Here is a 26,916-nt window from a genome sequence, read left to right as displayed (position 1 = left end):
ATTTGTTTTAAGTCATAATATTAAGAGAAACAAAAAACAACAAATAGAGTTGTAATTTTTGGAAAATTTGGTTGCAGAAAAACTAATATTATGGCAATTAAGTCAAAATTTGGAAATAAAGACATAATTGTTATTTTATTGTTGTTATTGTTCTAAAAAAAATAAAAAAAAACAGTAAAAATGCAAAAAACAGCTGTAATTCTATAAGAAGAAAGTCAATATATTAAAGAGAAAAAAATTTGTATTCTAAAAATGCCCAAGCAAAATCGATATTGGTGATACTAGCCCTGTATTTGCTTAGTATCGGATCGATCTGCTGTATCGCCTGTCATGACTGTTTATGATCAACTCAATATACTTGTTCATAAATGAAGAAAGCTATGTTTCACTCTCTCATGCACTCCGGATCATTATTAATCACTGTTGTGTATGATGACTTCTATGCTTCCGCTTAACGCCCCGTGGTGTTTCAGCGGAGAAAAGGCGAGTGAGATGTCACCTGATGTGCAGCCAAGACAACATGGGGGTGGTGCCGCCTCCAAAGACCCAGACGGTGAAGAAGACGATGAGCAGCGTGGTGGTGAAGATCATCTGGCGGGCGTAGGTGGCCGTGTCCCGGATGGCCAGGGCGAAGGCCATGGCGCCGCGCAGGCCTGCGAGCGAGGGTCACATGCCCACATCAAGATGATAACAACGGAGGCGTGGCCAGGAAGAAAGAAGCGTACCAGCAAACATCATCATGTGCTGGAAGTTCCCCTTGATCTTGTGTCTGCGGCCCAGGTTGAGCAGGAAGGAGAGCGGGTAGATGTTGAAGGCTCGGCCGATGAAGATGGCGATCTGACAGGCGGCCGGTTAAGACGTTTTTCAACAGCAATACTGACAACGATATGACGCGACACGCAGCCGAAAGGATACAAAAGCTCCCGTGATGAAGACTGGGCTGAAGACGTGGTTCTGGAAGGTGAAGAGAGCCAAGCCCATGTAGGAGAAGATGAAGTTCTCAGCCAGGAAGTGAAGGACCTCGAACAGCTGAGATCATCACACAACGGACACAACATTAGGTACACCTACCTGCCCTTACAAAGATAATAAGGCACACTTTTTTTATTGACAATATTCTTAGTCTACTTCATTTTGTCTGTCTACATGTACAGTATCTATACCAGTATAGAACTTTTTTGCAACACGAAAACATCCCTTTTTAATATTTTGGCCTCTACTGCCTGGCCACCATATTAAGCACACTTTCAGACAAACTCATGGATAATCTCAGATTTTCACCCCTAAGTGTGGTAAGCAATGTATTAGCAAATATAAATATATTAGAATAATCCTTTCTAATAAAAAACAATATAATTATAAATAAGAATGTATTTACAGTAAGTAATAAAATAATGAAATACATGTTCAAATAATTAATGACGACTGTATATTAAATTCATTTACTCAATTTATTCTGTACTTGCCATAGTAGTGTAGTTTAGAACACTAGAACTATTATACAGTACAATATTTCCAATATTACATCACATATTAACAATAATATTAAGAATAATAAGACTATATTTAACTGATAAAATAATTAAATACATCATTGTTCAAATAATGAATCCATATATTAGGATATTTACTCAATTTATTCTGTACTTGCTTGTCTTTATAAAATGTTGTAAAAAATATACTGTATATATTACATCACATAATGTATTATATAAACAAATAATAATAATCTAGCAATTACAATATTAGGAATAAGAAGGATGTATTTAATTAATAGAATATTTAAATACATGATAAATTAGGTTAAAATGCTCTATTTATTCTGTAATTGCCAGTCTTGAATAAATATTAGAAAATAATAAAAGGACAATATTTCTAATATTACATCACATATTGCATAATATTGTGTCACAAAATTGTAATAATAACAACAATAATAATAAGACCGGATTTAATTGATAAAATGATTAAATACATGATTGTTCAAATAATTAGTCAATACATCAGCTTCATTTTTAATAATAATTGATTCTGTACTTGCCAGTCTTGTAGTAGTTGTATATATAATTGTACGTATATAGTAGAATATTTCCACTATTACATTACATATTGTATAATAAAACAATAACATTAGGAGTAAGATTAAAATGGTATTTTACTAATAATGAAATACATGATTGTTGAAATAAGGAATCAATATGTGCGCAATTCATTTGGCACTTTCCAGTCTACATAAAATATTTAAAAATACAGCATATGAAACATACAATATTTCTAATGTTACATCAAATGTTATATAATATGGTAATGATATTAGGAGAAAGATGAAGAATACGATTGTATTGAATGAATAAAATAATGACATCCCATATATGAGATCGAGGTATTTAATAACGTAACACAGCTGTATGCGTGGGTGCCTGATTAGATTGTGCAGGTGCTCCCAATGCTGTGGCCATGCAGAAGAAACCACCCAAGCCATGTGAAATGTCTGGACGTGAGTGCTTTTCTTTTGCGTGACTCTCTGAAAGTCGTCTAAAAATGTCAGAATACGTAAACGCGTGTCGTTGTCTAATCTATAGACTGAACTCAACACAGGCGGTGTCCTCAGACAGTGCCGATTAAGGTCACAGCAGGCAGATCGTTGGACCATCTGGCAGCAGGGTGCTGCTACTGTTTGTCAATGATGGGGGTAGGGTGGGCGGACACGGGGCCGTCCACCCACAATGTGCAGGCTTGAGGGGGCGTTACCTGCTTGGTGCGCTTGGTGGACTCCTCAGAGAGGTTGTTGTAGGTGTAGTGGGCCTGGGTGATGCCGCAGAAGAGCACGGCCACCACACCTGCACCACAACAGGAAACACAGTAACACATGCGCTACATCGATTGGCTATTTTTTATCATCTGGTTCCCCGAGCTCACCAGTGAATCCGCAGGCCTCGGCCAGCAGGAAGGTGCTCCACGACATGAGGAAAAAGAGGGCCGTCTCCAGCAGGGGGAAGCAGTGCAGCTTGGTGAACTTGGTGACGTGGGAGCAGACGGTTCAGGAGCATCCAGCAAATAAAGCACTTATCTGAGGGATTCAACATGCTCCAAAACACATATTTTATACGGTGGCGTGAAAAAGTGTTTGCCCCCTTCCTGCTTTCTTATTTTTTTGCATGTTTGTCACACTTAAATCTTTCAGATTATCAAACAAATCTAAATATTAGTCAATAACAACACAACTCTACACAAAATGCAGTTTTTAAATGACACTTTTTCGCCTCCCGTGTGTGGCGCCCATTTTGGCCCACTCATCTTTGCAGAATTGTTGTCATTCAGCCACATTGGAGGGTTTTTCAGCATGAAGCGCCTTTTTAGGGTCATGCCACAGCATCTCAATAGGATTCAGGTCAGGACTTTGACTAGGCCACTCCAAAGTCTTCATTTTGTTTTTCTTCAGCCATTCAGAGGTGGACTTGCTGGTGTGTTTTGGATCATTGTCCTGCTGCACAACCCAAGTTGGTTTCAGCTTGAGGTCACCAACAGATGGCCGGACGTTCGCCTTTAGGATGTTTTGGTAGACAGCAGAATTCATGGTTCCATTTATCACAGCAAGTCTTCCAGGTCCTGAAGCAGCAAAAACAGCCCCAGACCATCACACTACCACCACCATATTTTACTGTTGGAATGATCTTTTTTTCCTGAAATGCGGCGTTATTTTTACGCCAGATGTAATGGGACACACACCTTCCAAAAATGTAAACTTTTGTCTCGTCAGACCACAGAGTATTTTCCCAAAGGTCTTGGGGATTATCAAGATGTTTTCTGGCAAAATTTAGACTTTTCCAGATCTCAATTATGGTATGTTTTTTAACAGGAAGGGACAATCACTTTTTCACACAGGGCCATGTAGGTTTGGATTTTTTTCCCTTATAATAAAAAGTTTCATTTAAAAAACTGTCATTTTGTGTTCAGTTGTGTTGTCACTGACTAATATTTACATTTGTTTGATGATCTGAAACATTTAAGTGTGACAAACATGAAAAAAATACACACTATACACCACTGTAGGTCCCAGAGTCAATAAAAGGATATGAGAGCGGTCACCACCCCCGTGGCGGCGCCCATCATAAAGGAGCCACTGAAAATCCCCAGGAAGACGCCCACTGACTTGAAAAAGGCTGAGGCGTCAAACATGTGCGTGTTAGCACCTCTGGGCTGGTATGCCACAATGGAGCTGAAATACAGAAAACATTTCTTCTGAAATGACAGAAAAGCATTCAAACTGGAGATAAAGTAGTTTTATATTGGTTGTAATACGTAAAAACAATATGGAACAAGTTCTTCCCTGAGTCCTGCACTGTAATGTACTTGTAGATTCAATATGCCTCACACGCAATTCATATTTCGCACTCTCGCCAGCAGAGGGAGGCACAGGACTTCATGGCTGTCCAATACTAATAGTAGGATTAAAAACGCTACTTAAAATAGGAATAATAATAATTCTACCACTACTACTACTAATAAGAATACAATAATAACAATAATAAGAATACAATAATAATTCCAATCATGTGTGGACACAGATTGGAGAACGGTACTCTTACCACTAATGTTCCCCAAATGCACAAAGCCCCATAAAAATAAAAACATTTGATAAAAAAAACTATATAAAAAATATAATTACAAAAAATGAATTATACATTTTGTCTTATATTATGTATTAGTATAATGCAGCATACATTAAATATATTTATAAAAATGACTCTCAATATACTGTACATATTTATTTGCATATTTATTTCCAGACTGGAAAAGGGTTTGTTTCTCCTGCACAAAGCTCCACAAAAAATAAAATTTATCTTGTTTAAAATTGATAAAAAAATATATGTTATATATTTAATAAGATATATTGCAGTGCATTATATATATATATATATATATATATATATATATATATATATATATATATATATATATATTTATAAAAATGAATCTTAATAAATAAAGAATAGCATATCTGTAGTGTAATTTAGAGCAAATATAAAAAAAAAAACAATATTTACAGATTAAAAACAATCTTTTTAAAACCGCAGAGAGGGTGCAGATTTTGTAAATTTGTTTTTAAATGATTTTTTTATATACACACACACACACACACACATATACTGTACTGTGTATATATATATATATATATAGAGAGAGATTTTTCAGTTTGGGGAGGCAGTGGCTGTTTAAATCTTTGCAGAAGAGGCAAAAGGGGGTCGTGGCAGGCAAAAAAAAGGGGTAAGTAAATACAAAAGTGTCTCACGAGGACAACACGATGGCCACGGCGTCGTTCATGACGCTCTCTCCAAACAGCAGCGCGTAGAGGTCACCGTCGGCGTGCAGCTCGTTAAAGATGGCCAACACCGTGACTAAAAACATTCATTAAAAAAAACACAAATAAAGCTTAACGCCTCATGCAAAAAAAAAACTATGACGTACGTGCGCATGTGCGTGAGCTGGAGGGGCGTGGCCTACTTACCTGGGTCGGTGGCGGAGATGATGGCGCCAAAGAAAAGACAGTCCGTGTAGTAGAACTTGTTGTTCAGCTGGCCCACCACTTGCATCAGTTTGACCACGCCGTACATCAGATTCCTGCAGAAGAATACACGCCAGATGATGTTTGAGCAGAAGTCAAGCACGGGCTGACTATTTGGCAAGCGGAAGGCAGTTTTAAACTAGTAACTTGCAGCTCTTTATTAAAAGTTAACTAACTGGTGATAACAAAAGTAAGTGGACGCTCACCCAATCACGAAACATGAGATGGCGGTGCCGAGGAATGCGTACGTCAGAATTGAGCCCAGATTCCGGAAGAAGTGTTTCTAAAATGGGAAACATTAAACACAATTCACTTCATGTGAAAGGGAATTTCAGCTAGTCGGCGGGGGAAGTAAATGTGTGGCTGTGTCTCAATTGGTGCGCTTGCCTACTTTGTCTTTTCAGTGCATAAGTGCGTCGGCACTGGAGTGCGGCAAAATGCAGTGCATTGTCAGTACCTGTGATGTGTGGTGAGGCTCATGGCTGTTGAGGCACTGACTACTTTTGAACTTTTTTATGTTAAAAGAGGCTGATCATTAAGAGGATAACAAAAAAAGATCATTCATTTTGGTTAAAAGAATGTCTGTCTTCTTACCTTTTATCTGGATATGAAGTACAAGCACCCTGACCTTCTTCAGAAAAAGTTCTGATACATCGGTGTAAAAGTCTGATCATCTCCAGGTGAGCTTGGGTGTACACTCATGACCAAAATTTTAAGACCAGTTGAAAAATTGCATGAATTTATATTTCCCACTGCTGGATCTCAAGAAGACTTTCAGTAGAGCTTCAAAATGCAAAAAGAAGAAATGGGAGAGAGACAAAGAAAATGTGAGCAGGTAATTTATTGCAAACTAGAAAAGCACCAGACCTCCGCAAAGCGCCATCATGCTAACTTTAGCATGCTAACACCGAGCACCATAGTGCTGAGTGTTTATATAATAGTCTGCCTATGAAAACGGCTAAAAAGGCTACTATGCTAATGTTAGCATGCTAACAATGCTAACATTAGCATGCTAACACCTAGCATGAACATGATAGCGCAATATACTGTGAAGGCTAAATGTCCCGAATGAATTGAGAATTTTGACTTTGGAACGGTTTGAATCGGTTGAGAAATGTGGAAGTAGCTAGACATCTGTAGATCAAAGGCATTTTGCATTCCGAAAAATGGAAATGGAAAAAACTGGAATTTTTGCTATGGGGAAAATGGAATGAATGTCCTTAATTTGTTGAATGCTCTGATGTTGGAACGGTCTGAATCGGTTGAGAAATGTGGAAGTAGCTCGAGCTCTTTAGATCAAAGGCATTTTGCATTCCAGAAGAAAAAATGTGGGAATGTTTGTGCTGTGGCTAATAGCATGAATGTCCTGACTTTGTTGAAGGAGTTGAGGTTGGAATGAGCTGAATCGCTTGAGAAATGTGGAAGTAGTAGTAGGCAATAGCAGTTTTACGGAAAAGTGTGAATTTTGGGAACATTTTGAATTTTTTTTCAGTATAAATATAGGTAGCATGAATGTCATGAACGTGTTGAACAGTTGGATGTTGGAATGGCTTGAATCGGTTGAGAAATGTGGCAGCAGGTTGGCGGAGGTAACGAGCATTAAAGTGAAAAAGGCTGGTCAAATGGGCTGATGAAAAGACTACAGCTCAAAAAGACCTGCTCCATTGAAGGATCATGATGGACCCCCTCCACTGTGCCGTCTGAAAACATCTCAGATGGGATCTCCTTGTCATGCCAGTAACCTTGGAAGCCATCTGGACCGTCAAGGTTCAGTTTTTTCTTGTCAGAGAATAAAACGTCTGACGGTTATTAGAATGCACTCGGCACCAGTAACAACCTTCACTTGGGCCGAGGATGGTCCCGTGTCTTGACGGACAGCCAATGGGCTCCTCCGGCTCAAGGCCGGTGACATTTTTTTGGGTCTACCACTTGACTTTTTTTTCCATAAACCTCAGGATGTTTGAAGAAGTTTCAAATGACTGTCTTACTGCGTCCAACCTCACAGCAGTGGCGCGCTGCGAGAGGCCTTGCTTATGCAGCTCAGCAATCCCACCGCCTTCAAAGAGAGGAAGCTTATTTGCCTTTGCCATCAAGAGATCATGACACAAAATCACACTCAATACACATTTTCTCACTCCCATTTCTTCTTTTTGCTCTACTTAGAATCTTAGAAGATCCAGCAGTACTTTCTCGCAATTTTTCAACTGGTCTTAAAATTTTGATCAGGAGTGTAATCTTCAGCAGAGCAAAAAAAACGCTGGCTATTCATCTCTATGGAAGAACGGCAGCGACAAGCAACTTCCAGCTCACGCATGCCTCCCCACCCCTCAGGATCAAGCGATATGACACATTTCTGTGTATTTCATTGTCCGATTAGGAGGAATAATGTCACACTTACTCTTACAAAGTAACAGGCTGTAGAAAGGCATGCTGTATAACAAATGTTCCTATAACAATTATTGGCGACATGCTGACCAACACACATTGGCAGGCGCCATGATCCAACTCGCCTTGCACTCAAGAGAGCAGGAGGGGCTTGCGCACTAAGCTGAGAAGAGACCCTCGCAAAAGTCTCACCTTAGGTTTCTTCCTCCTATTTCATTAGGAAATGTGCAAATTCAGCAATTTTTACTTAAGAAAATGTTACAAATTATTGGAATCATACAAAAAAATACATTTATTATACAGTTCAGTGGACAAATATTTATGATCATTATTTGACATGCCCCCCATCTCCCCAAACAGGTCAGTACACACGCGCATGTTGCACACTCAAAATGCTGAGTGTACAGTGATGGACGCTTACCACCCTCAATAGTCGCCATCTTGGCTACGTAGCGGAAGGGTGGTTGCAATTTACAAATAAGGAGAGAAGAAGGGATGGGCGGCATGGCTCAGGTGGTAAAGTGGTCATCGCCAAACCGGGAGGTTGCGGGTTCGATCCTCCGTCCTCCCGTGATTGTGTCAAAGCATCCTTGGGCAAGATAGTGAACCCCTAGTGGCTCCTGATACTGCGCCATCAGTAGGTAAACGTGCGAGCAGTGACAAAGCGCTCTGAGTGCCTTGGAGGTGGAAAAGCGCTATACAAGTGAAAGACATTTACCAAGAAGAAGGTAAGTAAGTGTACAACGACAGTAATGCATTTGGGACAGCACTACACTGCCAAAATGTGTGGTTTATCACTGTTAATTGGTCCCGTAAGTAGGATTTTTTTATTTATAAATGCAATATTTTGGTAGTTAGAGCATAGAAAACCTGTTTTTGACCTTCTAATCTAAAATATGCTTTTTAAGATTATTAGAGCCCTCTAGACATAAAATACATCCTTATTGCCACACTTCTATTACCCAAAATAGTAGACATGCTGTAATAAGAGAAAATAAGACATTTAAGACATAAATAAGACAATGTCTTATTGCTGTAAATGTGTGCTGGTGCTAGGGGTGCATAGGACAGGAAGTTGAGCTTTAGTTTGCAACAGTAGCCCGTGTGAGGGATTATTGTGCCTGTTGTGAGACCATTCAAAGCTGCAATAAAAGCCTGTTGTTCCGGTCATCAAGTCTGGTGCTTGTGTGTCTCACCCAACATTACAGTAACATCACTGACACCTAGTGGCCAGTGTAGAATACTGTAAATCATTACAACATCTTTGAAAGTGTCTTCTGAATGCCTTATATTTGTATTTTACTTCATTTAGCCATTTTTATGCTTAAAATGCTTAATTTAGGCAAAAAATGTCAAATTTACTTCAATACGCATATTTGTTTTACTAATAATTGGCCATAATCAACCTATTTGCTTCCGCTTTCCCTGCCTCCTCCTCTTCCTCTATGATGCCACGTCACACAGTCGCTCCCGTGTAGTTGAAACGTACCCATAGCAACGACACTGAACCCAGAGATTGCCAACAACAGGAAATGGGAGGTGTTTCAGACTGTCAATCATTCACGAACAGTGTGGGATCAGAAAGCGAACCCAGAGGTGGCCACTTAAACATTAGAAGCATCCTGCCTAAAAGGGAGCATTTACATTGTTTATTATTGGACCTAGACCTCTTATGCTTAACCGAAACCTCGCTTGATCAAAACGCACCATCACCAGCTCTGAATATTTCCGGCTGCAATATTTACAGGCAAGACAGAAAGGGACCAAGAAAAGGGGGAGGAGGGATGATTTACATAAAAACCACATTACAGTGCAGTCAAATCCAGTGGTCAAATTGTACTGATCTAGAATGCTTGGGTCTCCTTATCACCCCACATGTCATTTGTTTTTGTTGAGATCTACAGCCCCCCCCCTCCTGCAGAAAACAGCTTTTAGGAGGATTTTGAGAAGTTGTTAAAAGAAAGTCATTTCGATAAAGAAGTTATTATTATGGGGGATTTTAACATAAACTGGGAGGATAAAAAAAAGTCCAGAAAAAAGTCAAACAAATCCCAGACAAGTATGAGCGAACAAGTCATCAATGGGCCACCAAGAATAACAACCAAGACACAAATTGATCTCATATTTACCAGTAAGCCAGAAAGAACTGTAAAGTCATTTCATTTGTTAACAGGGTTATCAGACCACAACTTCATTTTAGTCACCAAAAAATGATTTCCGCATTAACCGAATCGCGGAATTGGCCAATAAAAACGGAGTTTACTGGAATTTACGAAATCTCGCGGAAGTGAAATAATGTGAATGAAACGATGTCATCCATCGTGATGAGAAGGAACGTTCGTGTGGGGAAGTATTTCCTCGGCGGACCGCTCAATCGTGGCGGGATCTCATCACAAACTCTAACTCGCCCCCTCCGGAACTAAACATGTTAAAGCGGCGGTGGAAAACCTTGGAAACTCCTCTCTGACAGAGCGTGAATGGAAGCTAGCTGGATTATCTTAGCTAATACTTAGCAAAGCATACTTGTGTGGCTGTGTGTGTGCGACTCAGGCTGTTTAATGTAAGTGAGCGTTTTACAATGCACGCTAACGATGTGCAGGCTCTGAGTTAAAGGGATAGTTTGGATTTTTTGGCATGAAGTTGTATGACATCCCCATCAGTAGTGGACTGTATCAACAGTGACTTAACCCCCATTTGGTCCCACGGGTTCCGTGATGAGGAACGTAGTTCTGCTTAGTTGCTGGGTCATTTAAGTAAAGAGTTTGGCTTCTCAAAACAATATGCGTTCAAAAGAGCAATACATTTGCATTATAAAAATGCCTCCTCAAGAAAAATCAGACCTCACTAATCGCTTGGCTTTATGTTTGTCTCCCGCCGTGTGCCTGCGCTCTGTCGCCTCTCCATTTGCTTGTATGTGATGAAGACGCTCGCAGTAGTAGTGTTCTTTACTAAGTCCAACAATACCTCCAGTGCCAAGCCAGATGTTGTTGTTTCTAGGAAAAGACTGCAGATCGTATCAGAAAACAAATATCTGGGTGTCAAAATTGACACAAAACTGTCATTTACAGTGGTGTGAAAAAGTGTTTGCCCCCTTCCTTATGTTTTTTTGCATGTTTGTCACACTTAAATGTTTCAGACCATCAAACAAATTTAAGTATAAGTCAATGACAACACAAATGAAGACAACATGCAGTTTTGAAATGAAACTTTTTATTATTAAGAGAGAAAGAAATCCAAACCTACATGGCCCTGTGTGAAAAAGTGTCTATTAGTCTGGAGGAAAAGGTTATAAAGCCATTTGTAAAGCTTAAGGACTCCAGCAAACCACAGTGAGAGCCATTATCTACAAATGGCGAAAACATGGAACAGTGGTGAACCTTCCAAGGAGTGACCAGCCAACCAAAATGACCCCAAGAGCACAGTGACGACTCATCCAAGAGGTCACAAAAGACACTACAACAACATCCAAAGAACTGCAGGCCTCACTTGCCACAGTTAAGGTCAGTGTTCATGACTCCACCAAAAAAAAGACACTGGGCACATACGGCCTGCGTGGCAGAGTTCGAAGACGAAAACCACTGCTGAATAAAAACATTAGGCTTGTCTCAGTTTTGCCAGAAAACATCTTGATGATCCCCAAGACCTTTGGGAAAATACTCTGTGGTCTGACGAAACAAAAGTTGAACTTTTTGGAAGGTGTGTGTCCCATTACATCTGGCGTAAAAATAACGCCACATTTCAGAAAAAGAACATCATACCAACAGTAAAATATGGTATATATGCTGTTTTGCCGCTTCAGGACCTGGAAGACTTTCCGTGATAAATGGAACCATGAATTCTGCTGTCTACCGAAAAATCCTGAAGGAGAATGTCCGGCCATCTGTTGGTGACCTCAAGCTGAAACCAACTTGGGTTGTGCAGCAGGACAATGATCCAAAACACACCAGCCAGTCCACCTCTGAATGGCTGAAGAAAAACAAAATGAAGACTTGGAGTGTCCTAGTCCAAGTCCTGACCTGAATCCTATTGAGATGCTGTGGCATGACCTTAAAAAGGCGCTTCATGCTGGAAAACCCTCCAATGTGGCTGAATGACAACAATTCTGCAAAGATGAGTGGGCCAAAATTCCTCCACAGCGCTGGAAGAGACTCATTGCAAGTTATCACAAACGCTTGATTGCAGTTGTTGCTGCTAAGGGTGGCCCAACCACTTATTAGGTTTAGGGGGCAATCACTTTTTAACACTGGGACATGTAGCTTTGCATTGTTTTCCTCCCTTAATAATAAAAAGTTTCATTAAAAACTTCATTTTGTGTTCAGTTGTGTTGTCTTTGACTAATATTAACATTTGTTTCATGATCTGAAACATGTAAGTGTGACAAACATGCGAAGAAATAAGAAATCGGTAAGGGGGCGAACACTTTTTCACACCACTGTAAATCACATGTAATCACACGGTGTCTAATTGAATCCGCAAACAGGCAGCAAAAATGTACGTGCACGCTGTGATCTTCCCCCATATCATCTACTGTTCACCCATTTGATCCCAGGCTAGTATTACATCTCTCAAACCCCTCCAGTCACTTCACAAATGCCCGATACATTTTTGGATAAGAAACCATACACTTCTCACCATTGTCCGATATTATGTAAACAAACTACACAGCTGGGAAAACATGGTCAAATGATCAAATCTCTGTTTTATTCATAAAATTCTAAATGGTTTATCATGTTTGCCAACAACCGAACATCTGTTCATAGCTGAACTAGAGGCGCTAAGAGGGTATAATGCATTATTCCATTAAAACAAAGTGTATTTGAACAAACACATTTCTCCATCCGAGCTGCCCGAGTGGAACCTCGTGCCCATAGTCATTTGAAATCAAAACATATATCATACATTCAAATCCAGCTGAAGAAATGGTTTATTGACATTAAGAACTGCCAGCGCTAACTACAGACTGACTGGTACTGCTGTTGTTGGTATCCTGTCATGTATGTGTTTGTGTCTTGGTACGATGTTGTTGATTGTTGGCTCATTGTGTTCCCATTATTAGATTTCATATATATTTTAGTAAATGGGATTAGGATGAGGGACTACAGATGAAAAATAGCCTTTTGGCTAATTCTGGCATATTGACAGAAATATCTATTAATACGCGCTGTCCCAGGAAATAATAAAAGAGCATGATTTATGAATTAATATATTACTTAAAAACATTGATGTGAGCGAAGCCACAAAATTCAAAGCGCGAGGTGGAAAGGGATTACTGTTGTCCAGCGGTTCCCAAACCTTTTACAGTAGTGTAACCCTTCAGACATTTGATCTGAAGCCATGGAAAATGGCTAAATAAGTAATCATCCTACATATCTTTTATTCCAGTCTGACGTTGGCATCCTTCCGTCTGAATGGTGTGAATTTGAGCTTCACTTTTTTTGTCCACTCACGATGGCTATGGTTTCCTTCATTCATTCATTCATTCATTTTCTATGCTGCTTGATCCTCACTGGGGGTGACTTTGGGCGAGAGGTGGGGTACACCCTGGACTCATAATTGTTGTTGAGTGTTAGGCACGAATTGTTTTTCATTTTTATCCACGTACCCCATTGCCATTTGTGTACGCCTGGGGGTACACGTACCACACTTTGGGGAACCTAAGCTGTAGTCCATTTGAGACAAGGCCTTGGTATTTATGCGCAGGACATTGGCGCCGGATGTGTGCTCCGAGTGTGTGTGTGTGTGTGTGTGTGTGTTGAGGGGGAGTTTGTACACAGGATCAACTAAGCTAACTTGTTTTAATCAAACAAGCACATTTGTTCATCTTTCTGTGACCTTTATTTACCCTTGCAAACACAAAACGTGTAACTGCTGAAAAGTGACAGTGGTTGTTTGAAACACAGCGCACTACAAAATGGCCGCCAAATGCCAAGCTGAAGTGGCAGAAAACGACACGACAGTAGCCAGGGAACAGAAATGTACAGAAATGGACTACATATATCAACCCCAGATGCTGAATTTCAGTGTTGGAAAGTCACACAAGAGCCAGGGTACGCTATACAAAAAAGGACTACAAATATGTCCGCCCAATGCCAAGCTGAAGTGGCAGAAAAAGACACAACAGTAGCCGGGTCACGCTGTACAATAATTGACTACATATATCGACCCCAGATGCTGGAATGAAGTGGTAGAAAGTCACACAGGAGCCAACTCAAAAGGCCAAATATTAATAGAGTGCTGAGGCATGCGCAACTTTACCGCGCTCACGTAAGCAAGCATACAGTAAGTCTGAAAGAACTGCTCACGGAGATTTTATTGGAAACATTTACAGTTCGGCTCACTCGTGCATCAATATTTGTCTTTCTACTGTCAAACACTTGCAGAGGTGTGCCAAAATAACTCTTCTTTTTACAGCAAACGGTACGGTTCATTTTTAGTGTCAAATGGTATCAAGTGTCTGACTCGTACCGTCCTACTAGCACCCTTTCATTGATGTGTGCTTGCAATGTACTGACATGCAATGTCTTGTTTCTCTTCTTTGCTTCATTCACTGCTAAGTTATACATGCAACGTATGTCAGTGAAACCTGTATAGAACTTTCTCCGACGCTCCCGCAGCTTCAAAAATCCACCAAATCGAAGACAAACTGCCGTGTTCTTTAACGGGAACACACACATCTATACCTTCACCAATCTAAACCACTTCAGTCCCCGTAGACATCCGACCCTTTGGACGGCCTCTCCATATCAGTCTCCGAAAGTCTCATCACTTTGCGTTTTAATTTTCTAGAGTATCTAGAAGGGTCTGATTACTGGCTAAATATAGCAAAATAGTCGCTACGTTGGCAACACTGATCCCTCCTGCTGTATTTTCTTATTCTCCTGCAGACCAGGTGCGTATGATGCGTGTTAACAAGCGGAGTTACACAGACAGTCCCATTATAATGTATTTATGTGACTGTAAGAATATTTAAAATTAAACAAACTTAACTAAAAAAAACATTTTTTTTATATATAATATTAAGTAAATATAAATAAAATTAAAAATAACAACTTATGTATTTATGTTACATTATTTATCTGTATTCATAAGCAACGTTCATAGACAGTCCCGTTATAATGTGTTTATGATTTATGAGCGAGGGCGAATAATAGGTAGCACCAAATCAAATAAATAGATGAATGTATGGTTTAACCCAGGGGTCACCAACACAGTGCCCGCGGCCACCAGGTAGCCCCCCCACGACCACATGAGGCGCCCGCAGGCCTGCTTTTCATTCAGGTTTTCCGTTAATAATGTGAGAACACTAGAAAGAAATGTATTCTGAAACATAAAATGTGAGTTGTGGACACCAGCATTTTATGAATGTTTTGGTAAAACAAGCATATTTGCTTTGTTTGGGTTTAAAATAAGCTCTGAAAATAAATGTTACAAAAATGAGTAGCTCTTGGTCATTTTCATTTTGTAAAAGTAGCTCTCACAATGAAAAACGTTGGTGACCCCTGGTTTAACCCATCCATCTTCTATGCCGCTTATCCTCAGTATGGTTGCATGTATGCTGGAGCCTATCCTAGCTGACTTCGGGCAAAAGGCGGATTACACTCTGAACTGGTGGCCAGCCAATGGCAGGGTACATGTAAACAAACAAGCATTCACACTCACATTCATACCTATGGACAATTTTGAGTCTCCAATTAACCTAACATGCATGTTTTTGGATGTGGGAGGAAACCGGAGTACCCGGAGAAAACCCACACACACACGGGGAGAACATGCAAACTCCACACAGAGACGGTCTCCACCCACGTCTTCCCGATCTCTTGACAGTGTGGCCAACATGCTAACCACTCGGCCACCGCTTGGTATTATAAGAAACAAACAAACAAATAATATTATAAGAAACATTCATCCATTTTCTATACCGCTTATCCTCATTAGGGTCACGGGGGTATGCTGGAGCCTATCCCAGCTGACTTTGGGCAAAAGGCGGGTTACACCCTGGACTGGTGGCCAGCCAATAGCAGGGTACATGTAAACAAACAAGCATTCCCACTCACATTCATACCTATGGACAATTTAGAGTCTCCAATTAACCTAACATGCATGTTTTTGGAATGTGGGAGGAAACCGGAGTACCCGGAGAAAACCCACGCACACACGGGGAGAACATGCAAACTCCACACAGAAATGCCCAAGGGAGATCCTGACTGTGTGGCCAACATGATTACCAGTAGTCCACCATGCGGCCTTGTATGGCTTAATTTCATTATTAATCCGTTCATTAATTAAAAATATTTACAATTAAATCAACTTAAAATAAAAAATATATTGTTTAAATATCATGATATGAAATATGTATACCGTAAATTCCGGTGTATAAGCCACTACTTTTTTCTTAACCTTTGAACCCTGCGGCTTATACAGCGGTGCAGCTAATTTATGGCTAAATTCTAATCTCATGACATCTCCTTTACTTCAGGATTACTACTAATTGTTTAAACACTGTGTCGCTCACGAGGCAGTGAGGAAACGGTAGCTCTTTCTTTGCAGGAGCCAATCACGAGCCATCAGTGCCCTCACAATGAGATTGTCCACCCATCGGAAATCGCAGGAAGGCATTTTATTTATATATATATAAAAAACAGTATAACAATATAACAGTCTGACCTAAAATATACAAATATGTACCAATACGGGTTTAAAATGAAACTCTACTCTCTGAACAACTCTTATAAAGTTTTCCCATAATGTATTACATCTGAGCAACGCATTCATTGCGACGCTGCAATGACAGCCTCTCTCTGTTGGACAGAGGCAGCATTGCAGTGCCATCCATCCATTTTCTATGCTGCTTGTCCTCCAAAGAAGTGCTTTGCTCAAACGAAATGCATTATCGGAAAAGTAAAAAAAATGTAACTCACATTGTTTGCATATTTATTAGATATACCTTTTGAGTGTTAAGTTGTTGCGTGATGAGTTTAGTGTTCTTTGTAAGATGACACTGTTAATCAAAGTAATGACCTCCTGCAATTTCCAATGGGTTGACAAGCTCGTCGTGAGTTTTTTCATAGCTCATGATTGGCTCCTGTCAAATAAAGATCTGCCTCACGGACTCGTGCAGGCCACAATATGTCATTTTATGATGTCGACACGTGCGGCTTATACACCAGTGCAGTTTAAATATGTACAAATCTGGTTTTACCTCCAAATTTAGTGGGGGCAGCTTACACACCAGAATTTACGGTATATAAATTAAATTTGAAATCAGAAATGATGTATTCATATTACAGTAGTTCCATTAAGGAGCAACTAGGAATGCTCTCATCCTTTCTTTTTGTCAAAGTAGTTTTAAAGTAGTAGTTTTAAAGTAGTAGTTTTAAAGTAGTTTTGTCTAAAGTCGTGCTACAAGTTGGACACACCTGTGCTATCATAATCCTGGACTCAATTTACACTCTTTATACAGGACACATTTCTATCACAAAAGTATTTAAATCATTTTATTTTGTTAATTGTCTTATTTTGAATTTAAAAAAATATTATTGAACAATTCATTTCTTGTGTATTCGTATTACTCTAAAACAGGCATCTAATTAAAATTAGGTTTGTGTCAAATAGCACAAAATGTTGTACTTTTGTGCTAGTCGTATAGTACTATTGGACTAAATAGTTGTACTTTTGTGCTAGTCATATAGTACTATTGGACTAAATAGTTGTACTTTTGTGCTAGTCATATAGTACTATTGGACTAAATAGTTGTACTTTTGTGCTAGTCATATAGTACTATTGGACTAAATAGTTGTACTTTTGTGCTAGTCATATAGTACTATTGGACTAAATAGTTGTACTTTTGTGCTAGTCATATAGTACTATTGGACTAAATAGTTGTACTTTTGTGCTAGTCGTATGGTACTATTGGACTAAATAGTTGTACTTTTGTGCTAGTCGTATAGTACTATTGGACTAAATAGTTGTACTTTTGTGCTAGTCGTATAGTACTATTGGACTAAATAGTTGTACTTTTGTGGTAGTCATATAGTACTATTGGACTAAATAGTTGTACTTTTGTGCTAGTCGTATGGTACTATTGGACTAAATAGTTGTACTTTTGTGCTAGTCGTATGGTACTATTGGACTAAATAGTTGTACTTTTGTGCTAGTCGTATGGTACTATTGGACTAAATAGTTGTACTTTTGTGCTAGTCATATGGTACTATTGGATTAAATAGTTATACTTTTGTGCTAGTCGTATAGTACTATTGGATTAAATAGTTGTACTTTTGTGCTAGTCGTATAGTACTATTGGACTAAATAGTTGTACTTTTGTGCTAGTCGTATAGTACTATTGGACTAAATAGTTGTACTTTTGTGCTAGTCGTATAGTACTATTGGACTAAATAGTTGTACTTTTGTGCTAGTCATATGGTACTATTGGACTAAATAGTTGTACTTTTGTGCTAGTCGTATAGTACTATTGGACTAAATAGTTGTACTTTTGTGCTAGTCATATGGTACTATTGGACTAAATAGTTGTACTTTTGTGCTAGTCGTATAGTACTATTGGACTAAATAGTTGTACTTTTGTGCTAGTCATATGGTACTATTGGACTAAATAGTTGTACTTTTGTGCTAGTCATATGGTACTATTGGACTAAATAGTTGTACTTTTGTGCTAGTCGTATGATACTATTGGACTAAATAGTTGTACTTTTGTGCTAGTCATATGGTACTATTGGACTAAATAGTTGTACTTTTGTGCTAGTCGTATAGTACTATTGGACTAAATAGTTGTACTTTTGTGCTAGTCGTATAGTACTATTGGACTAAATAGTTGTACTTTTGTGCTAGTCATATGGTACTATTGGACTAAATAGTTGTACTTTTGTGCTAGTCATATAGTACTATTGGACTAAATAGTTGTACTTTTGTGCTAGTCATATAGTACTATTGGACTAAATAGTTGTACTTTTGTGCTAGTCATATGGTACTATTGGACTAAATAGTTGTACTTTTGTGCTAGTCGTATAGTACTATTGGACTAAATAGTTGTACTTTTGTGCTAGTCATATAGTACTATTGGACTAAATAGTTGTACTTTTGTGCTAGTCGTATAGTACTATTGGACTAAATAGTTGTACTTTTGTGCTAGTCGTATGGTACTATTGGACTAAATAGTTGTACTTTTGTGCTAGTCGTATAGTACTATTGGACTAAATAGTTGTACTTTTGTGCTAGTCGTATAGTACTATTGGACTAAATAGTTGTACTTTTGTGCTAGTCGTATGGTACTATTGGACTAAATAGTTGTACTTTTGTGGTAGTCATATAGTACTATTGGACTAAATAGTTGTACTTTTGTGCTAGTCATATAGTACTATTGGACTAAATAGTTGTACTTTTGTGGTAGTTGTATAGTACTATTGGACTAAATAGTTGTACTTTTGTGCTAGTCGTATAGTACTATTGGACTAAATAGTTGTACTTTTGTGCTAGTCGTATAGTACTATTGGACTAAATAGTTGTACTTTTGTGCTAGTCGTATAGTACTATTGGACTAAATAGTTGTACTTTTGTGCTAGTCATATGGTACTATTGGACTAAATAGTTGTACTTTTGTGCTAGTCATATAGTACTATTGGACTAAATAGTTGTACTTTTGTGCTAGTCGTATGGTACTATTGGACTAAATAGTTGTACTTTTGTGCTAGTCGTATAGTACTATTGGACTAAATAGTTGTACTTTTGTGCTAGTCGTATGGTACTATTGGACTAAATAGTTGTACTTTTGTGCTAGTCGTATAGTACTATTGGACTAAATAGTTGTACTTTTGTGCTAGTCGTATGGTACTATTGGACTAAATCTTTGTACTTTTGTGGTAGTCATATAGTACTATTGGACTAAATAGTTGTACTTTTGTGCTAGTCATATAGTACTATTGGACTAAATAGTTGTACTTTTGTGGTAGTCGTATAGTACTATTGGACTAAATAGTTGTACTTTTGTGCTAGTCGTATAGTACTATTGGACTAAATAGTTGTACTTTTGTGCTAGTCGTATAGTACTATTGGATTAAATAGTTATACTTTTGTGCTAGTCGTATAGTACTATTGGATTAAATAGTTGTACTTTTGTGCTAGTCGTATAGTACTATTGGACTAAATAGTTGTACTTTTGTGCTAGTCGTATAGTACTATTGGACTAAATAGTTGTACTTTTGTGCTAGTCGTATGGTACTATTGGACTAAATAGTTGTACTTTTGTGCTAGTCATATGGTACTATTGGACTAAATAGTTGTACTTTTGTGCTAGTCGTATGGTACTATTGGACTAAATAGTTGTACTTTTGTGCTAGTCATATGGTACTATTGGACTAAATAGTTGTACTTTTGTGCTAGTCATATGGTACTATTGGACTAAATAGTTGTACTTTTGTGCTAGTCGTATAGTACTATTGGACTAAATAGTTGTACTTTTGTGCTAGTCGTATGGTACTATTGGACTAAATAGTTGTACTTTTGTGCTAGTCATATGGTACTATTGGACTAAATAGTTGTACTTTTGTGCTAGTCATATAGTACTATTGGACTAAATAGTTGTACTTTTGTGCTAGTCGTATAGTACTATTGGACTAAATAGTTGTACTTTTGTGGTAGTCATATAGTACTATTGGACTAAATAGTTGTACTTTTGTGCTAGTCGTATAGTACTATTGGACTAAATAGTTGTACTTTTGTGCTAGTCGTATGGTACTATTGGACTAAATAGTTGTACTTTTGTGCTAGTCATATGGTACTATTGGACTAAATAGTTGTACTTTTGTGCTAGTCATATGGTACTATTGGACTAAATAGTTGTACTTTTGTGCTAGTCGTATAGTACTATTGGACTAAATAGTTGTACTTTTGTGCTAGTCATATGGTACTATTGGACTAAATAGTTGTACTTTTGTGCTAGTCATATAGTACTATTGGACTAAATAGTTGTACTTTTGTGCTAGTCATATGGTACTATTGGACTAAATAGTTGTACTTTTGTGCTAGTCATATGGTACTATTGGACTAAATAGTTGTACTTTTGTGCTAGTCATATGGTACTATTGGACTAAATAGTTGTACTTTTGTGCTAGTCATATAGTACTATTGGACTAAATAGTTGTACTTTTGTGCTAGTCGTATGGTACTATTGGACTAAATAGTTGTACTTTTGTGGTAGTCATATAGTACTATTGGACTAAATAGTTGTACTTTTGTGCTAGTCATATGGTACTATTGGACTAAATAGTTGTACTTTTGTGCTAGTCATATAGTACTATTGGACTAAATAGTTGTACTTTTGTGCTAGTCATATGGTACTATTGGACTAAATAGTTGTACTTTTGTGCTAGTCATATGGTACTATTGGACTAAATAGTTGTACTTTTGTGCTAGTCGTATAGTACTATTGGACTAAATAGTTGTACTTTTGTGCTAGTCATATGGTACTATTGGACTAAATAGTTGTACTTTTGTGCTAGTCATATAGTACTATTGGACTAAATAGTTGTACTTTTGTGCTAGTCATATGGTACTATTGGACTAAATAGTTGTACTTTTGTGCTAGTCATATGGTACTATTGGACTAAATAGTTGTACTTTTGTGCTAGTCGTATAGTACTATTGGACTAAATAGTTGTACTTTTGTGCTAGTCATATGGTACTATTGGACTAAATAGTTGTACTTTTGTGCTAGTCGTATAGTACTATTGGACTAAATAGTTGTACTTTTGTGCTAGTCGTATGGTACTATTGGACTAAATAGTTGTACTTTTGTGCTAGTCATATAGTACTATTGGACTAAATAGTTGTACTTTTGTGCTAGTCATATGGTACTATTGGACTAAATAGTTGTACTTTTGTGCTAGTCATATAGTACTATTGGACTAAATAGTTGTACTTTTGTGCTAGTCATATAGTACTATTGGACTAAATAGTTGTACTTTTGTGCTAGTCATATAGTACTATTGGACTAAATAGTTGTACTTTTGTGCTAGTCATATAGTACTATTGGACTAAATAGTTGTACTTTTGTGCTAGTCATATAGTACTATTGGACTAAATAGTTGTACTTTTGTGCTAGTCATATGGTACTATTGGACTAAATAGTTGTACTTTTGTGCTAGTCATATGGTACTATTGGACTAAATAGTTGTACTTTTGTGCTAGTCATATGGTACTATTGGACTAAATAGTTGTACTTTTGTGCTAGTCATATAGTACTATTGGACTAAATAGTTGTACTTTTGTGCTAGTCATATGGTACTATTGGACTAAATAGTTGTACTTTTGTGCTAGTCGTATAGTACTATTGGACTAAATAGTTGTACTTTTGTGCTAGTCATATGGTACTATTGGACTAAATAGTTGTACTTTTGTGCTAGTCATATGGTACTATTGGACTAAATAGTTGTACTTTTGTGCTAGTCATATGGTACTATTGGACTAAATAGTTGTACTTTTGTGCTAGTCGTATAGTACTATTGGACTAAATAGTTGTACTTTTGTGCTAGTCATATGGTACTATTGGACTAAATAGTTGTACTTTTGTGCTAGTCGTATAGTACTATTGGACTAAATAGTTGTACTTTTGTGCTAGTCGTATGGTACTATTGGACTAAATAGTTGTACTTTTGTGGTAGTCATATAGTACTATTGGACTAAATAGTTGTACTTTTGTGGTAGTCATATGGTACTATTGGACTAAATAGTTGTACTTTTGTGCTAGTCATATAGTACTATTGGACTAAATAGTTGTACTTTTGTGCTAGTCATATAGTACTATTGGACTAAATAGTTGTACTTTTGTGCTAGTCATATAGTACTATTGGACTAAATAGTTGTACTTTTGTGCTAGTCATATGGTACTATTGGACTAAATAGTTGTACTTTTGTGCTAGTCATATAGTACTATTGGACTAAATAGTTGTACTTTTGTGCTAGTCATATAGTACTATTGGACTAAATAGTTGTACTTTTGTGCTAGTCATATAGTACTATTGGACTAAATAGTTGTACTTTTGTGCTAGTCATATGGTACTATTGGACTAAATAGTTGTACTTTTGTGCTAGTCATATGGTACTATTGGACTAAATAGTTGTACTTTTGTGCTAGTCATATGGTACTATTGGACTAAATAGTTGTACTTTTGTGCTAGTCGTATAGTACTATTGGACTAAATAGTTGTACTTTTGTGCTAGTCATATAGTACTATTGGACTAAATAGTTGTACTTTTGTGCTAGTCATATGGTACTATTGGACTAAATAGTTGTACTTTTGTGCTAGTCGTATAGTACTATTGGACTAAATAGTTGTACTTTTGTGCTAGTCATATGGTACTATTGGACTAAATAGTTGTACTTTTGTGCTAGTCATATGGTACTATTGGACTAAATAGTTGTACTTTTGTGCTAGTCATATGGTACTATTGGACTAAATAGTTGTACTTTTGTGCTAGTCGTATAGTACTATTGGACTAAATAGTTGTACTTTTGTGCTAGTCATATGGTACTATTGGACTAAATAGTTGTACTTTTGTGCTAGTCGTATGGTACTATTGGACTAAATAGTTGTACTTTTGTGCTAGTCATATAGTACTATTGGACTAAATAGGTCAGGTAACAAAAGGAGGCTCGAAATCCAAGACTCTCACTTTAAGTGCTCTCAGCAACTTTGCTATTAAATTAACAGTTTTGCAAAGTTTTCAGTTCATGTTCTGCTGGTTGTTGAAAAATATTAAATAAGTTAATAAATAACTAAGTCATAAAAATTGCTATTTGTCATTATAGAAAGAAATAGCAGATGCAGCAGCGGCACGACACAGTGGCGGCAGTCCCATGCAGCCCACCACCACAGCTACAGAAAATCCTAAGGTAAACCCTGGACCATACAAGTATATCACTGGTGAAACTTACAGAGGATAAATACCTTCTTTAAGGAGACTTTGGATGTGAGAGTACATTGGTGGAGCTCTAGCAGGACTTCCGGGTGAGAGAGCACTCGGCGAAGACGGTGTCTTCCACCGCTAACAAAGGCTGCTCATCTCGTCCGATGAATTCAATTATTTTTCGAGTTATTAGCTTAGCCTTCTGATTGTCACGCACATACGGCCGAGTGTCCACATGGCTGCGTTAGCTGCCGTTTGACTGATGATGACACCGTGAGCCTCGAAAACTACACCGACAAGTGCTTGTTGTTGAAATGCCCTATTAAAGCTTTTTAACGCCCCCGCAAGATAGTTCTTGTGGCATGTGTTGGTAGTTAAGTTCTACACAGCAGACATGATTGTTTTTGTGTGGCACGCCTGCGCACCGTGAAGGACAGTGGGAGGAGCACGATGCCCAAGACGTTAGTTAGGGCAAGACACTACACTGCACGCATGGATAGCTGCGGGCTGCAATAGTCCTAGCCACATTCACAGACAGTCCCATTCTAAGTGTTTATGAGCAAGGGTGAACAGGTAGCGCCAAATCTATTTGTGGCGTTTCAAATTAGTATGGAATACACTAATTATACAAAAAAAGCTTTGATTTCATAATTAATAATTAAAGCAATAATAATAATAAATGAAAGCATCCTGAACATAAAAAATATATACATTTTACATAATACTACCTCATTCAATCCCAGACATTTCTCAAAAGACAACCCCTTCAGTTTTTTTTTGACAATTTCAACTGATCTTTCAAGGCACACAGAATATTGTGTTCTATGGTTAAATAAGCATGGAACCCACCAAAAGAAAGATTAGACTCCGGTCTCTCATCAGAAAAAAAAGTTTGTTTCTACCTTTTTCTGTTCTTTAGTAATCAGCAGTAGAACTTAGGTAAGTTTCAGGAAAACGTCAGTTCCTGACTAGAAAAGGGACAACAACAGTTTTTTGTGAAAAGATACATTTCAAGCATGACTTTCACTTTGACACACGTGTGCGTACGTGCATGTCCGCACGTGCGCATGTGTTAAAATTCGCTTTGAAATGTTCATGCACTAGTTGCGTCATCACCTCTTTTTGCCTCTTGCTGAACAAAACATGAAAGACGCACAAATACGTTGTTGGTTTTGAAAGAGTAAAATATATACATATAAATTAAATCCAAAATCCAAGAGTCTGTACAGTACAGATAAATAAATAGATGATATCAGTTTCTCAAATCGAGGAGAGGGCACGAAAAACCATCTGTCCCCCAGTGGGGGCATGACAGAAAATACCTAATGGAGAACCACTGCATTATATGAACAAACAACATTCACAGACAGCCCCAGTATAATGTGTTTATGAGGGCGACCAGGTAGCGCCAAATCTATTTGTGGCGTTCCAATTATGTATGGGATACTCTGATTTTACTAAAAAATTTCAGAATTTGTTTTTCTAAAATAATTAAATCATCTTAAATATAAAAAATATTTTTACATAATATTAAATACATACAGTTTATCTATATATACTGTATATATGGTATATAGAAATTACATAAGAAATTATACATTAATGTTACGTTACATTAACTCTTTCACTGCCAAAGACGTCTATTGACGTCTTTTCAAAAAGTAACGTTGACTGCCACACGTTTATTGACGTCTTTTGCTTTTTTTGCGGGAGCTACAGATCAAAGTCTTATTCATCTTGTGTGTGAATTTCTGACTTGCAGGCAATGTATTTCTGTCCCAGTAGGAGGCAACAGTTCTCTTTTCCTCCAACCGGCAGTGACAGATTGTCGGACTGTGGGTTGAGAGAGGAAAATGGCGAAACACATGCAGAACTCGAGCAGAGACAAAAAATACAGGCAGCTAACGCTGTCACAGAGCTTGTCTGGCGGTGGATCTGCCAGTAGTGACGCGATCGCGAAAGGTAGAGGTGACATGGGAGATGTAGGTGACGTAGACACAAATGCAGTTGACAATGGCAGCCGAAGCAACAAGCTAGTGGTTAGCGTTGCTGAGCCGTGTGGCGCGACACCAGAGCCTGACACCGGAAGCAGTTCAGAGTCGGGTGACTTAGAACCCGACCCTGATTCTTCTGACGACTGGCTGCCGTCTGGATCGGTCAGCAGCAGGGATTCATCCCCACATCCAGCAGACCCCACCATCACTCTGCTTGAATTTGCTTCTCTGCAGAAAAAGCTTGTTTTCTCTGTTTTTTGGTCAAAATCAGGTGTTTTTGCTGAAACTACCCTATGTTCCACCACCAATATCTAGAGACCCAAAAAGGCTAGAAACAAACGTTTTTTTCTGATGAAAGAAGAGAGTCTAAAGTTTCTTTAGATAGTTTCAATGTTTATGTAGTCCTAAAACTCATGAAATTTGAAAGTTCAGCAAAAATGCCCAAAAGCTCTCTGCTCTGAACATGGCTGGCAGTCAATGAGTTGACAAGCAACATTTACAGACAGTCCCATTCTAATGTGTTTATGAGCAAGGGCGAACAGGTAGCGCCAAATCTATTTCTACATGTCACATGTCTCTGTAGCATACAGAAAAAGTCCAAAAATACTGTTACACCTCTAATAGCGTAATAAGTAGCGTCCCGCCTACACTCTTCTAAATGGTGCTTGTGTGTTGTATCTCACCTTCTTCAGGCTGTAACCCGCATGGAAGATGATGGGAGGAAGCAGGATGTTGAAGAAGACCTCTGGGTCAAAGGTAACCTGTGACAGCGCATGGGGAGGGGGCGGTTAGCTGTGCGGGAGGAGACGCGTCTTTCTGAGACGAGGCGTCACCTTGCGCAGCATGTCGTTCTGCTCCACGTTGTTGATGTCGCCAGAGTCGATCTCGCCCTTGAGGGTGTACTCAAAGAACTTGCCGCTGACGTTGAGCAGCAGGCTGCTGCCAGGCCCTGTCGTCAGGGAGCAGCTGGGTGGGCTTCTGCTGTGGTAGCTGGTGGCGGGGATGCCGTAACGCAGGACCACGCCCACCAGCAGACCTACAACGTGCGGCATTCAA

At 38.4% G+C, this 26,916-nt stretch overlaps 1 protein-coding gene and 1 long non-coding RNA gene across 3 annotated transcripts in view; one reads left to right on the top strand and one right to left on the bottom strand.

The window, feature by feature from the left end:
- slc9a7 (solute carrier family 9 member 7) overlaps positions 1-26,916 on the bottom strand; it is a 49,453-nt gene that overhangs the window by 19,217 nt on the left and 3,320 nt on the right. For both annotated transcript variants that reach the window (XM_054790971.1, XM_054790972.1), the window contains exons 2-12: positions 26,694-26,896; positions 26,544-26,621; positions 5,773-5,849; positions 5,510-5,622; positions 5,294-5,399; positions 4,078-4,219; positions 2,920-3,025; positions 2,752-2,840; positions 916-1,029; positions 726-837; positions 500-653 (exon numbers count right to left, since the gene is read on the bottom strand). In XM_054790971.1, coding sequence (XP_054646946.1) covers positions 500-653; positions 726-837; positions 916-1,029; positions 2,752-2,840; positions 2,920-3,025; positions 4,078-4,219; positions 5,294-5,399; positions 5,510-5,622; positions 5,773-5,849; positions 26,544-26,621; positions 26,694-26,896 — 1,294 coding nt within the window. The remainder of the gene's footprint in view (positions 1-499; positions 654-725; positions 838-915; positions 1,030-2,751; positions 2,841-2,919; positions 3,026-4,077; positions 4,220-5,293; positions 5,400-5,509; positions 5,623-5,772; positions 5,850-26,543; positions 26,622-26,693; positions 26,897-26,916) is intronic.
- On the top strand, positions 10,269-12,226 carry LOC129189355 (uncharacterized). Its single transcript, XR_008572790.1, has 3 exons — positions 10,269-11,451; positions 11,561-11,647; positions 11,751-12,226. It is a non-coding gene; the product is annotated as an uncharacterized LOC129189355 (long non-coding RNA).

The sequence above is a fragment of the Dunckerocampus dactyliophorus genome, chromosome 10 (assembly GCF_027744805.1).
Source record: "Dunckerocampus dactyliophorus isolate RoL2022-P2 chromosome 10, RoL_Ddac_1.1, whole genome shotgun sequence".
Taxonomy (NCBI): Eukaryota; Metazoa; Chordata; class Actinopteri; order Syngnathiformes; family Syngnathidae; genus Dunckerocampus; species Dunckerocampus dactyliophorus.
Note: the sequence above shows the minus strand (reverse complement) of the source record. Positions and strands in the feature narration are given on the sequence as shown.